Source organism: Salvelinus sp. IW2-2015, linkage group LG20 (assembly GCF_002910315.2).
Source record: "Salvelinus sp. IW2-2015 linkage group LG20, ASM291031v2, whole genome shotgun sequence".
Lineage (NCBI taxonomy): Eukaryota > Metazoa > Chordata > Actinopteri > Salmoniformes > Salmonidae > Salvelinus > Salvelinus sp. IW2-2015.
Genome location: NC_036860.1, coordinates 69,113,209 through 69,125,466, shown reverse-complemented (window position 1 = coordinate 69,125,466; position 12,258 = coordinate 69,113,209). Strand labels below are relative to the sequence as shown.

Below are 12,258 nucleotides of genomic sequence, written 5' to 3'. Positions count from 1 at the left end.
TGGTAGTGGAGGGAGTGTTGATGGTACAGGGAGGGAGAAGTGTCAAGTCAGATACGGTAGACAGGCCCGGAGCTTTTCCTCGGGCACCTTTGCCGTATCCTGCACGATGTTTATTTTTTATTTTTTTATTTATCTACAGATATACACAACACACATGAACAGAAAACATCCCTGTATTACCAAGGAAACTCGCGTACGTGTCTAAACCCAAATTCCCCAGTTCCACTCACTTGGGCATGATCCGATGCTCAAACGAGCTATGTCCTTCCCTTTTTATTCATGGTGATTCGTGGCAACTTTATTTGAATTAATTAAAACACTGTCATGGTCAAAATCACTATCGGGTCACATCTTCACACCTCAATACTGTCATCCTCGTACCAATCTTCATTATCACCAATAAAATAATTAAAAATATCTAAACCCCGGGGCATATTTCTTAATCTAGCCCTGACCCAACGTAATACTTGTACCATACTTCTCTCTGGAAAAGCGAGTGAGAAATAACTTTCTACTGGTGTTATTACGGTATATTTGACAGTGAAGGCCAAGGGGGAGAGGCATTTCGAATTGAGTTAGATGTGAAAAAATCAAGAGCTTGTGTTAGCTTTCCCTCCCAACTGTACATACAAGAAAACCTCTGTGAGTTTAAACCACTTTTTACTAAACTTCTCTTTCTCTGGCTTAAATATTCTTCTCTTGTATGTTACTATGACATCTTGTCATAGAGCTTGCAGGAAAGGTATTTCACTGTACTTGTGCATGTAACATTAACTTGTAAAGTGAAACTTGTCAATGTATCTTTATTTGTGTAAATTGTGTCTTTGTCGTTATTGCGGTAGCCTAGTGGTTAAGAGCATTGAGCCAGTAACCGAAAGGTTGCTAGAGAGAATCCCCAGAATCTGTCGTTCTGCCCCTGAACAAGGCAAATAAGAATTTGTTCCTAACTGACTTGCCAAGTTGAATAAAAAAAATACAAATTGCTCTTTCTGTATCTTACTTTCCTCTCAATTTCCTTTTCAGTAACAATTTTTCTGGGTGTCATTTGATGAGGTTTTAACAGTCTTTTAACATTTTCTTCCTATCACTCAGTGATTTCTCAAGTGGGTAGCCTATAGCTTCAAAATGTCCTTTTCACCTCATCAGCTTTGATCCTGTAAGATGTGCATGAACAGATAATCAACCGATACTAATGTTACCGGACCTGGGTTCAATTACTATTTCAATAACGTTCACATCCATTTCTAATTAAGATATTTGAAAATACAAGAAGTTGAATATTGGGAATGTATTTGGAAGTATACTTGGAAAGTATTGGCATGTATTTGAAAATACTCAAATACAACTAAATACTCCAGTGCATTTGAACCCAGGTCCTAGGAGTATTTAAAATAATGAATTTGCTTTGTATATGAAATGATTTGACAATAGATTCAAATAGTTGATTTGACCACATTATTTGAAAATACTAAAATACATAGAAAATAAGTATTTAAATAAAAAATAATTAAATACACATGTATTTAAACTCAGGTCAGGATACTACATGGCATTCAAATAAACTACAAAGGAGTAATTGTGTCTTTCCCAGGTGACCTTCGTGTACCATTATGTGGCTCTGGGCACTGCTTCCGATCTGCTTGGCGGTGTTTGGCACTGTGGGCATATGGGTGGTGTAAGTATTTATCTGACGTCCACGTGTGCTCTCTTCAGCCACTTCGTTATTAGCGATAGACAGAATAATACTGTGGTCTCTTATGCTACAATGATATGGCGATGATGAGGAAAATGTTCATGCTTACTTAGTAACAAACACAGAACACTTGTGCTCTGAGTGCAAGAAACAAAACAAACATCAAATGATTGCCTCTGTCACCCTCCACAGGGTTTGGTATGGTGCCTTCGGAAAGTATTCAGACCCCTTGACTTTTTCCACATTTTGTTATGTTACAGCCTTGTTCTAAAATAGATTTTTTTTATACTAAAATCATCAGCAATCTACACATTATACCCCATAATGACAAAGAACCCCCCCCCCCCCCKCKGAAATACCTTATTTACATAACTATTCAGAGACTTGAAATTGAGCTCAGGTGCATCCTGTTTCCATTGATCATCCTTGATGTTTCTACAACTTGATTGGAGGCCACCTGTGGTAAATTCAATTGATTGGACATGATTTGGAAAGGCACACACCTGTCTATATGAGGTCCCACAGTTGACAGTGCATGTCAGAGCAAAAACCAAGCCATGAGGTCGAAGGAATTGTCCATAGAGTTCCGGAACAGGATTGTGTTGAGGAACAGATCTGGGGAAGGGTACCAAAAAATGTCTGCAGCATTGAAGGTCCCCTAGAACACAGTTGCCTCCATCATTCTTAAATGGAAGACGTTTGGAACCTCCAAGACTCTGCATAGAGCTGGGCAAACTGAGCAATCGGGGGAGAAGGGCCTTGGTCAGCGAGTTGACCAAGAACCCAATGGTCACTCTGACAGATCTCTAGTTCCTATGTGGAGATGGGAGAACCTTCCAGAAGGACAACCATCTCTGCAGCACTCCACCAATCAGGCCTTTATGGTAGAGTGGCCAGACGGAAGCCATTCATCAGTAAAAGGCACATGACAGCCCGCTTGGAGTTTGCCAAAAGGCACCTAAAGACTCTGACCATGAGAAACAAGATTAAAGTCTTTGGCCTGCATGCCAAATGTCACTTCTGGAGGAAACCTAGCACCATTCCTACGGTGAACCATGGTGGTGGCAACATCATGCTGTGTGGATGTTTTCCAGCGGCAGGGACTGGGAGACTAGTCAGGATCGAGGGAAAGATGAACGGAGCAAAGTACAGAGAGATTCTTGATGAAAACCTGCTCCGGAGCGCTCAGGACCTCAGACTGGGGCAAAGGTTCACCTTCTAATAGGACAACGACCCTAAGCACACAGCCAAGACAACGCAGGAGTGGTTTAGGGGCAAGTCTCTGAATGTCCTTGAGTGGCCCAGCCAGAGCCCGGACTTGAACCCAATCAAATATCTCTGGAGAGACCTGAAAATAGCTGTGCAGTGACGCTACCTATCCAACCTGACAGAGCTTGAGATGATCTGCATAGAAGAATGGGATAAACTCCCTAAATACAGGTGTGCCAAGCTTATAGTGTCAAACCAAAGAAGACTTGTGGCTGTAATCACTGCCAAAGGTGCTTCATCTAAGTACTGAGTAAAGGGTCTGAATACTTATGTAAATGTGATATTTCTGTATTTTTGTTGTTGAAATTAGCAACAACAACAACAAAAAAATCCTGTTTTTGCTTTGTCATTTTGGGGTATTCTGTGTAGATTGATGATGAAAAAAAACGATTTAATACATTTTAGAATAAGGCTGTAACCTACCAAAATGTGGAAAAAGTCAAGGGGTCTGAATACTTTCCGAAGGCATTAAAATACTAACTACAGTTCTTGTTCTTGCCAGGTTTGGTATCGCTGTATCGAATGAGACTGTTAACATCACAGATAGATTCCCTTACATCAGGTAAGAGTCACACTGGTCTTTCAATCAAGTCAATGTCTCACAGTACTCCTTAAATATTCCCAATGGCATGGATCAAAATGAAAAGTGATAACATTCAAATTGCATTTAGTCGTATGTACCGGATATGCATTGTATACATCGTCCAATTAAAAACATACTTGCAGGTTCCTTCTCGACAACGTAACAACAATAAGAAATGATAAAATATAAATCAAATAATAAAAAGTACATTAATAAAATAAACATTTTAGCATACACAGAACAGCCTCAATTTGTTGGGACATGGACTCTACAATGTCAAGTTGGCTGGATATCTTTTGGGTGGTGGACCATTCTTGATACACAGGAAACTGTTGAGCGTGAAAAACCCAGCATTCCTTGCAGTTCATGAAACACTCAAATTGGTGAGCCTGGCACGTACTACCATACCCCTTTCAAAGGCACTTAAATCTTTTGTCTTGCCCATTGGCACACATACACAATCCATGTCTCAAAGCTTAAAAATCCATCTTTAACCTGTCTCCTCACCTTCATCTATACTGATTGAAGTGGATTTAAACTGTCTCTGACCCTGTTGGTATCAGATCTCATGCTCTGATACCGTCTTCCCGACGGTAAGGGATTGAACAGCTCGTGTGTGGGGTCCTTGATGATGCTACGGCCTTCCACAGAAACCGTTTTGAGTAGATGTCCTGGATAGGTGGGAGCACGGTCTCAGTGATGTACAGGGTCATCTTCACCACCCACTGGAGGGCCTTGCGGTCGTGGCCGGAAGACGGTATCGGAGCATGAGGTCTGATACCAACAGGCTCAGAGACAGTTTCTATCCACAAGCCATCAGACTGCTGAACACTTGCACTGGACTGACCACCTGATCTGATTCTCCACACCGTAGCACACATGCACAGACATACACAGTCCCAGGCCCAGATGCAACCCGTCAGGACGTGCTCAATGGTGCAGTGGTAATATTTGGCATCTATTTGGACCCGTGGCGGCATGCATAGCTAGCATGGAGCATTAAAGTTCACCCAAATTACAAAATGACATTGGTTTTCTATGGACAAGGTATGACAGCAATCCATGCTTTGGTTGTGTTTACCTGTCTGCATGTCAATGGTACTTATATTAGCCTTTTTGCCCTTCATGTCCAAATCATGTATAAGCAACTTCATTGAGTTACACTATAAAAAAAAAAACATGTTTTTTTTTGTTGCTTCAAATCATCCTAAACTAAGACACATTTTTTACATAAAGTATGAGAAGGGAAACAATAAGGTTTGTATTGTTACAATAACCAATACACATTATGAGGCTGTTACGTCTGATGTTGTGTTTCTAATCGTAGAGAATTGAAATGTGAATATTTGTGTTCCATAGTGAATGTGGCACCTATAATCCTCAGAGCTGCATCTTTGCTCAGATCTGCAACGTCTGTGCTGTCTTGGGTAAGGTGAACATAGATACACACACAGCACACACGACCACACACACACACACACACACACACACACACACACACACACACACACACACAACACACACACACACACACACACACACACACACACACACACACACACACACACACACACACTCTTACTTAATACCCCCTTCTCTCTCTGTGTCAGCCTGTGGGTTGTGGTGATCCGGTTTCAGAGAGTCAGGGACTATGGTCAGAACAGCAAGGTGAACATCGCCAGTATCGTACTGGGCTTCATCTCCTGTGTGGGCATCTCCCTCATTCGGAAACTTCGCAGGTATCGTTTAGAATCTCTACTTCATGTTAAATCTATGTGATGAGGGCAGTTATCGCAATACTATTATATATCTCCCTATTATTGTGAACAAGTCCTATTATAACATCAAGGCGGTGACCGCTTCCTGTAGGTTCATGCTCTACAACATTCGCAGAGTAGACCCTGCCTCACAAGGAAGCCGCAGGTCCTAATCGCCAGGCACTTGTCATCTCCCGTCTGGATTACTGCAACTCGCTGTTGGCTGGGCTGCCTGCCATGTGCCATTAAACCCCTACAACTCATCCAGAGACACCCGCAGCCCGTCTGGTGTTCAACCTTCCCAAGTTCTCTCACGTCACCCCGCTCCTCCGCTCTCTCCACTGGCTTCCAGTTGAAGCTCGCATCCGCTACAAGACCATGGTGCTTGCCTACGGAGCTGTGAGGGGAACGGCACCTCCGTACCTTCAGGCTCTGATCAGGCCCTACCATCCCAAACAAGGGGCACTGCGTTCATCCACCTCTGGCCTGCTCGCCTCCCTAACTCTGGAGAAAGTACAGTTCCTCCGCCCAGTCAAAACTGTTCGCTGGCTCTGGCACCCCAATGGTTGGAACAAACTCCCTCACGAGCCAAGGTGCACGGAGTCAATCACCACCTTCCGGAGACACCTGAAACCCCACCTCTTTAAGGAATACTTAGGATAGGATAAAGTAATCCTTCTAACCCCCCCCCCCCTTAAGAAGAGTTAGATCACTATTGTAAAGTGGTTTGTTCCACTGGATATCATAAGGTGAATGCACCAATTTGTAAGTCGCTCTGGATAAGAGCGTCTGCTAAATGACTTAAATGTTAAATGTAATAAACTGGGTGGTTCGAGCCCTGAATGCTGATTGGCTGACAGCCATGGTATATCAGACCGTATTCCACAGGTACGAAAAAAACATTTATTTTTACTGCTCTAATTACGTTGGTAACCAGTTTATACAGTGCCTAGGCATGTTGTGTAAATCAAATGATACAAACCCCAAAGAAATATATTTTAATTCCAGGTTGTAAGGCAACAAAATAGGAAAAATGCCAAGGGGGTGAATACTTTCGCAAGCCACTGTAATAGCAATAAGGCACCTTGGGGGTTTGTGTTATAATGCCAATACATCACGGCTAAGGGCTGTGTCCAGGCACTCTGCGTTGCGTCGTGTGTAAGAACAGCCCTTAACCGTGGTATATTGGCCATATACCACACCTCCTCGGGCCTTATTGCTTAAATATCCTCCACCCCTTGCATGTACACATAAAAAGTAGACATATTGTTATACCCTGATAATTGCTGACAATATCTCCTTCATTCCATCTTCTCTCCCATCCCTCCCTCCCTCTCTTCATCCCTCTCTTTCAGCAATCTGTAGTGATGGGGATCCACTTGTTGGGAGCGTTCCTGGCGTTCTTCGTGGGCCTGGCCTACTTCTGGCTGCAGGTGTGGCTCTGCTACAAAGCCCATCCCTTTAAAGACCGTCACTGGGTTGGACCTCTTCGAGCTACATTCTGTAGCATCTGCACCGTCCTGGTCATCACCAGTATCCTTACAGATATAACTTCATGTAGGAATAGATAAAGCATCTATTACTCACTGTTGATGCATGCTGAACCGTGTTTGTGCTAAATATATCAACTTGAATACCGGTGAAAATATGACACAAAAACAATGGAGGTTGTAGTGTATATTCCCTGACCAGACTGGCAGAACAGAGGTGTACACTACACTTAGCTGGGAATGAGACTGTATACAAACTGCATCGTTTAGACATTGACAGGTCATCTGCTTGTGTTGTTGCTCCTTGACTGGCCTTTCCCTCCCCAGTGGCTATACTTCATAATACCGGCTACAAATCTGGAGCGGCCATTTGCGAGTGGGCCTTGGTCATGTCCTTCTTTGTCCTTTTTGGCCTCTTTGGGTCCGAGTTCCGTCACATCGACTTCCACCAGCTCACCGTGCAGAAACAACGTCTGAAGACACAGAGCACCAACGGAGTGGTCAGAATGAATGATGTTTCATAGTACAGCCAATGAGGCAGGTAGCCAAGTGGTTAGAGCGTTGGACTAGTAACCTGAAAGGTTGCAAGATCGAATCCCCGAGCTGACAAGGGGGGGAAAAATCTGTCATTCTGCCCCTGAACAACCCACTGTTCCTAGGCCGTCATTGAAAATAAGAATTTGTTCTTAACTGACTTGCCTAGTTAAATAGAAATACAAATGAGACCGTGACAATGATCATGCATTGATACACTGTTCATAGCTTAACATCTAAAGACACACACACACACTAGGTTATTTTGACCCAGCTAGTTGGGTTGCGTGAATAACCCAACATGTTGGGTTGTTTGGAATGCCCAAACATGGGTTAATTTAACCATTGGTAGTTTTTTTAACCATCAATTGGGTTGATCCAGCAGTCTTTTTTTTTATGTAATCCAGGTTATTTTCATGAGGCGTGGCCTATTAGGGGGCGTGGCTTCCAGATAATGATTTTTGTATCACAAATCGAATTGTCGTCTTGTACTGTTATTCAGTCAAGCAGATCTAAGATTTTCTCCCCTTTTGGTTTTTATTTTTGTACCAACAGAAATGATTTAAATGTCACATCAAGACATGAACACTGTAAACATATCCACACTATTTATGTAGAAGYAGATATGATACAGGAATGGATACTTTTTCAAGTCATGAGGGTTTACATAAGTGTCTGATGAGGGTTTACGTAACTAAGTGTTTTTAATTTTGCTGATGTTAAATAAAATGTTACTTTAAACATACTGTACAGAGAATATCGAGCCTTCCATCCAATGTCTGTCATCAAAAAAACAAAACATGACATTTGTTTTCTCAGTGCAAACACATTTAAAACAGAATTTAAAAACATTTTAAAACAGCCGTTATATCAGATATTTTTTTTTACAAACATTAAACAATCAATGTGCACTGCAAAGGTCCATATTGTTGATATATAGTACCAAATCTGTTTTCAGTGCTATTGTTAGTGTTTCTGATTAAATAGGCATATTAGCACTATGTGTCCAAGCCTTTAGGACAAGCAGCCTTGGGTGTGGGTTTCTAAAAAACATAAAGAATACCTTTGGGAAACTCACCACMTCCTGATTTACTCTAGGTAAGTGCTGTTTGCAGGAGTTGGCTGTCAGCTGTGCTGCCCTTCATTGTCCTCAGAACTACCCATTATGAACGTTGCAGATAGAAATACAATTTATAGACGTGGCATGACACCCAATTCTATGTGACATAAGTATAGCTGTTCTACATAACCAATTTCTATCTGAACGTTTTTTTTAACATTGCACTCTCCTGAACACAGCCAGTCCTCCGCCGTTGCAGCCGCACAGACTGATTGACTGCCTGCCAAGGAGAACACTGCAGTGTTTTCAGGCTCTGTTTTTGTCAGTCCGTTTAGCCAGGCTATCGAGCTGAAGGTGAAGACTGACTGTTTCACACTGCATTAGAAAGACAGCATGCTACATGATGTCTCAGTCAACCCTGAGCGTTATTGCAGAAAATACAGGTCAAGATTGAGTGGGGGCTCTGGGCATGTCCTTCTTTGGCCTGTTTGAACCTGTTTTGCGCCGAGTTCCGTTCACATCGACTTGTCAACCAGCCTCACTATTGCCAAAGCAAGGTCTCAGCGCGAGGACCCAGAGCACCAAACGGTCTCATCAGAAGCGCAGGCGGCCGGTGCAACCTTAATTGAGGAGGACGGCTCATTTCTGGAATGCATAATGGAAATATTATTAAACACGGTTTGTGTTTCCATGTGTTTGATACCCTTCTATACACTCCGAGGGGAGGACGCCATTATTATAAACCGTCGTCCCCTTCAGCAGCCTCCTGTGATAATGTATGGTACGCACAGCTTAGCAGGACGGTAATGGAACAAATGAGACCCTGATTATATTCAATTACAATACATCTGGAGAGTGTCATGTGTAATTGTTATTTATCTCCATGTTTAATTATGTAGAGAATCAATGTGCACTGCAAAGGTCCATATTGTTGATATATAGTACCAAATCTCGGTTTTTCAGTGCTATTGTTAGTGTTTCTGATTAAGAAACATTTCTGATTTCTCCTCGCGCTCTCTCCACTGGCTTCCAGTTGAAGCGTCATCCGCTACAGACCATGGTGCTTGCCTACGGAGCTGTGAGGGGAACGGCACCTCCGTACTTCAGGCTCTGATCAGCCTACACCCAAACAAGGGCACTGCGTTCATCCACCTCTGGCCTGCTCGCCTCCCTACCTCTGAGGAAGTACAGTTCCCCTCAGCCCGTCAAAACTGTTCGCTGCTCTGGCACCCACTGGTGGAACAAACTCCCTCACGACGCCAGGTCAGCGGAGTCAATCACCACCTTCCGGAGACACTGAAACCCCCACCTCTTTAAGGAATACTAGGATAGGAATAAGTAATCCTTCTAACCCCCCCCCCCTTAAAAGAGTTAGATCACTATTTGTAAAGTGGTTGTTCCACTGGATATCATAAGGTGCATCACAATTTGTAAGTCGTCCTGGAAAGAGCGTCCTGCTAAATGACTTAAATGTAAATGGTAAATGATTAAATAGGCATATTAGCACTATGTGTCCAAGCCTTTAGGACAAGCAGCCTTGGGTGTGGGTTTCTAAAAAACATAAGAAAATACCTTTGGGAAATCACCACGTCCTATTTACTCTAGGTAAGTGCTGTTTGCAGGAGTTGGCTGTCAGCTGTGGTCTGCCTTCATTGTCCCTCAGAACACCCATTATGACGTTGCAGATAGAAATACATTTATAGACGTGGCATGACACCAATTCTTATGTGACATAAGTATAAGCTGTTCTACATAACCAATTTCTATCTGAACGTTTTTTTTTAACATTGCACTCTCCTGAACACAGCCAGTCCCTCCGCCGTTGCAGCCGCACAGACTGATTGACTGCCTGCCAAGGAGAACACTGCAGTGTTTTCAGGCTCTGTTTTTGTCAGTCCGTTTAGCCAGGCTATCGAGCTGAAGGTGAAGACTGACTGTTTCACACTGCCATTAGAAAGACAGCATGCTACATGATGTCTCAGTCAACCCTGAGCGTTATTGCAGAAAATACAGGTCAAGATTAGCTTCGTCTCAGTCAACCCTGAGCATTATTGCAGAAAATACAGGTCAAGATTTGCCTCGTCTCAGTCAACCCTTGAGTGTTATTGCAGAAAATACAGGTCAAGATTAGCCTTCGTCTCAGTCAACCCTGAGCGTTATTGCAGAAAATACAGGTCAAGATTTGCTTCGTCTCAGTCAACCCTGAGCGTTATTGCAGAAAATACAGGTCAAGATTAGCTCCACTCCAGTCAACCCTGAGCGTCATTGCAGAAAATACAGGTCAAGATTAGCTTCGGAGTAAGTAGTCTGCAGCACTCTATTCACCTAGAGCCTACATCTTTGTTTCTGTGAAGGGAGAATTTGTCTTCAAAGTTTTGAACTGCTGCAGTGATGGATGCTGTGTTTCATTCCTCTGTTGGTTGTCACATAGTAATGTTTCCCTGTTACAGGAATCTGTGTCTGATGGTGTGCAGAGGTGCTGTACTGCACTTAATCAATCCTACCACATGGTGGCACCACCAAGCATATACTCACTTCAACATACAATGATTAACCTTAGTTTGTGTTTGACTATTCTTGGGACACTCCGTAACCAGGTTATAGGTGCCAGTTTCCTGTCTAAGGCTCTGAGGCAGGTGTCTGACATGCCTGATTGGTAAGAACGGTGTGGTTTGTCCCGTCAATAAACCTCAAAGATCTTGCAGACATCTGTGTTTCTTTTTCTGGATAGTCACCATTTGAAGTGTCATGGGTAAGATGTTTTTATGAATTCCTGAGTTCCTTAGTTGCGGACCTTTGTCCTTTTTATTGATATTGGTCTAAAGTGGTATCTGGGTGTCTCAGTTGTCTCGTTTCATCCTTCCCAGGTGACGTAAGTAAACAATAATCTGGGCGCTGCTTCCAATCTGCTTGGCGGTTTTTGGCACTGTGGGAATGTGGGTGGTGTGAGTATCTAACAGACAGGTCCTCCTCTCCAGCTACTTCTCTAGATAGAATAATAGTGTGGTCTTATGCTACGGTACAATGAGATGGTGTTGATAAGAAACCTACTATCAGTGCAAATTCCAATTCCAATATCCTCCCTACCTCTACCCTCCTCTACACCCCTCTCTCTCTCTTTTCTCTCTTTCCTCTCCCTATCAGTCCTGTGTTGATCCGGTTTCAGCAGGTCGTCTCATCTCTGGGCATCTCCATCCTCGGCAGCGTCCGGGTATCGCTTTACGATTACAATAGGATACTATAACTACAGTATTATTCTTCATACGAATCCCAATAGCGCCCCAAATCCTAGCATGTTCCCATAAAAAGATGACATTGATATACCCCCATATATGGTTGACAATATCCTGCCTGGCTCTTTCCTCTCTCACCACCATTTTCTTCTCCATCCACCTCTTTCAGCAATCTGTGTTGTTTGGCATCCAATGTGTTCGGGGCTTTTCTGGCCTTCTTTGGTGAGCCTACTTCTGGTTGCAGGTGTGGCTCACCTATAAAGTCCAGCCTCTAAAAGACCGTCGCTGAGTGGGGCCTCTCAGAGCTGCCCTCTGTAGCATCTGCACCATCTTGGTCATCACAAGTGTCCTTTAAACGTCAGATCTATCAGCTGAGATAAATCAGAGAGAGGGGAGAGCACAAGGGGAGTGCTCGACGATCCAAGATCAACAGAGTCAATGGTGATCAGGATCAACAGAGCTGAATGGTTGATCCAGGATCAACAGAGCTGAATGGTGATCCAGGATCAACAGAGCTGAATGGTGATCCAGGGTCCAACAGAGGCTGAATGGTGATCCAGGATCAACAGAGCTGAATGGTGATCCAGGATCAACAGAGCTGACATGGTGATCCAGGATCAACAGAGCTGAATGGTGGAT

The 12,258-nt window shown here is 43.3% G+C and overlaps 1 protein-coding gene across 1 annotated transcript; it reads left to right on the top strand.

Annotated features, from left to right (window-relative positions):
- The first annotated feature begins 562 nt into the window (after positions 1 to 562).
- Positions 563 to 7,832, top strand: LOC111980753 (modulator of macroautophagy TMEM150B). Its single transcript, XM_024011698.2, has 7 exons — positions 563 to 642; positions 1,592 to 1,675; positions 3,465 to 3,524; positions 4,905 to 4,971; positions 5,154 to 5,275; positions 6,651 to 6,835; positions 7,120 to 7,832. Exons 2-7 carry the CDS (start codon positions 1,611 to 1,613, stop codon positions 7,314 to 7,316), a joined length of 696 nt encoding a protein of 231 aa, XP_023867466.1. The 5' UTR covers positions 563 to 642; positions 1,592 to 1,610; the 3' UTR covers positions 7,317 to 7,832.
- The last annotated feature ends 4,426 nt before the right edge of the window (positions 7,833 to 12,258 follow it).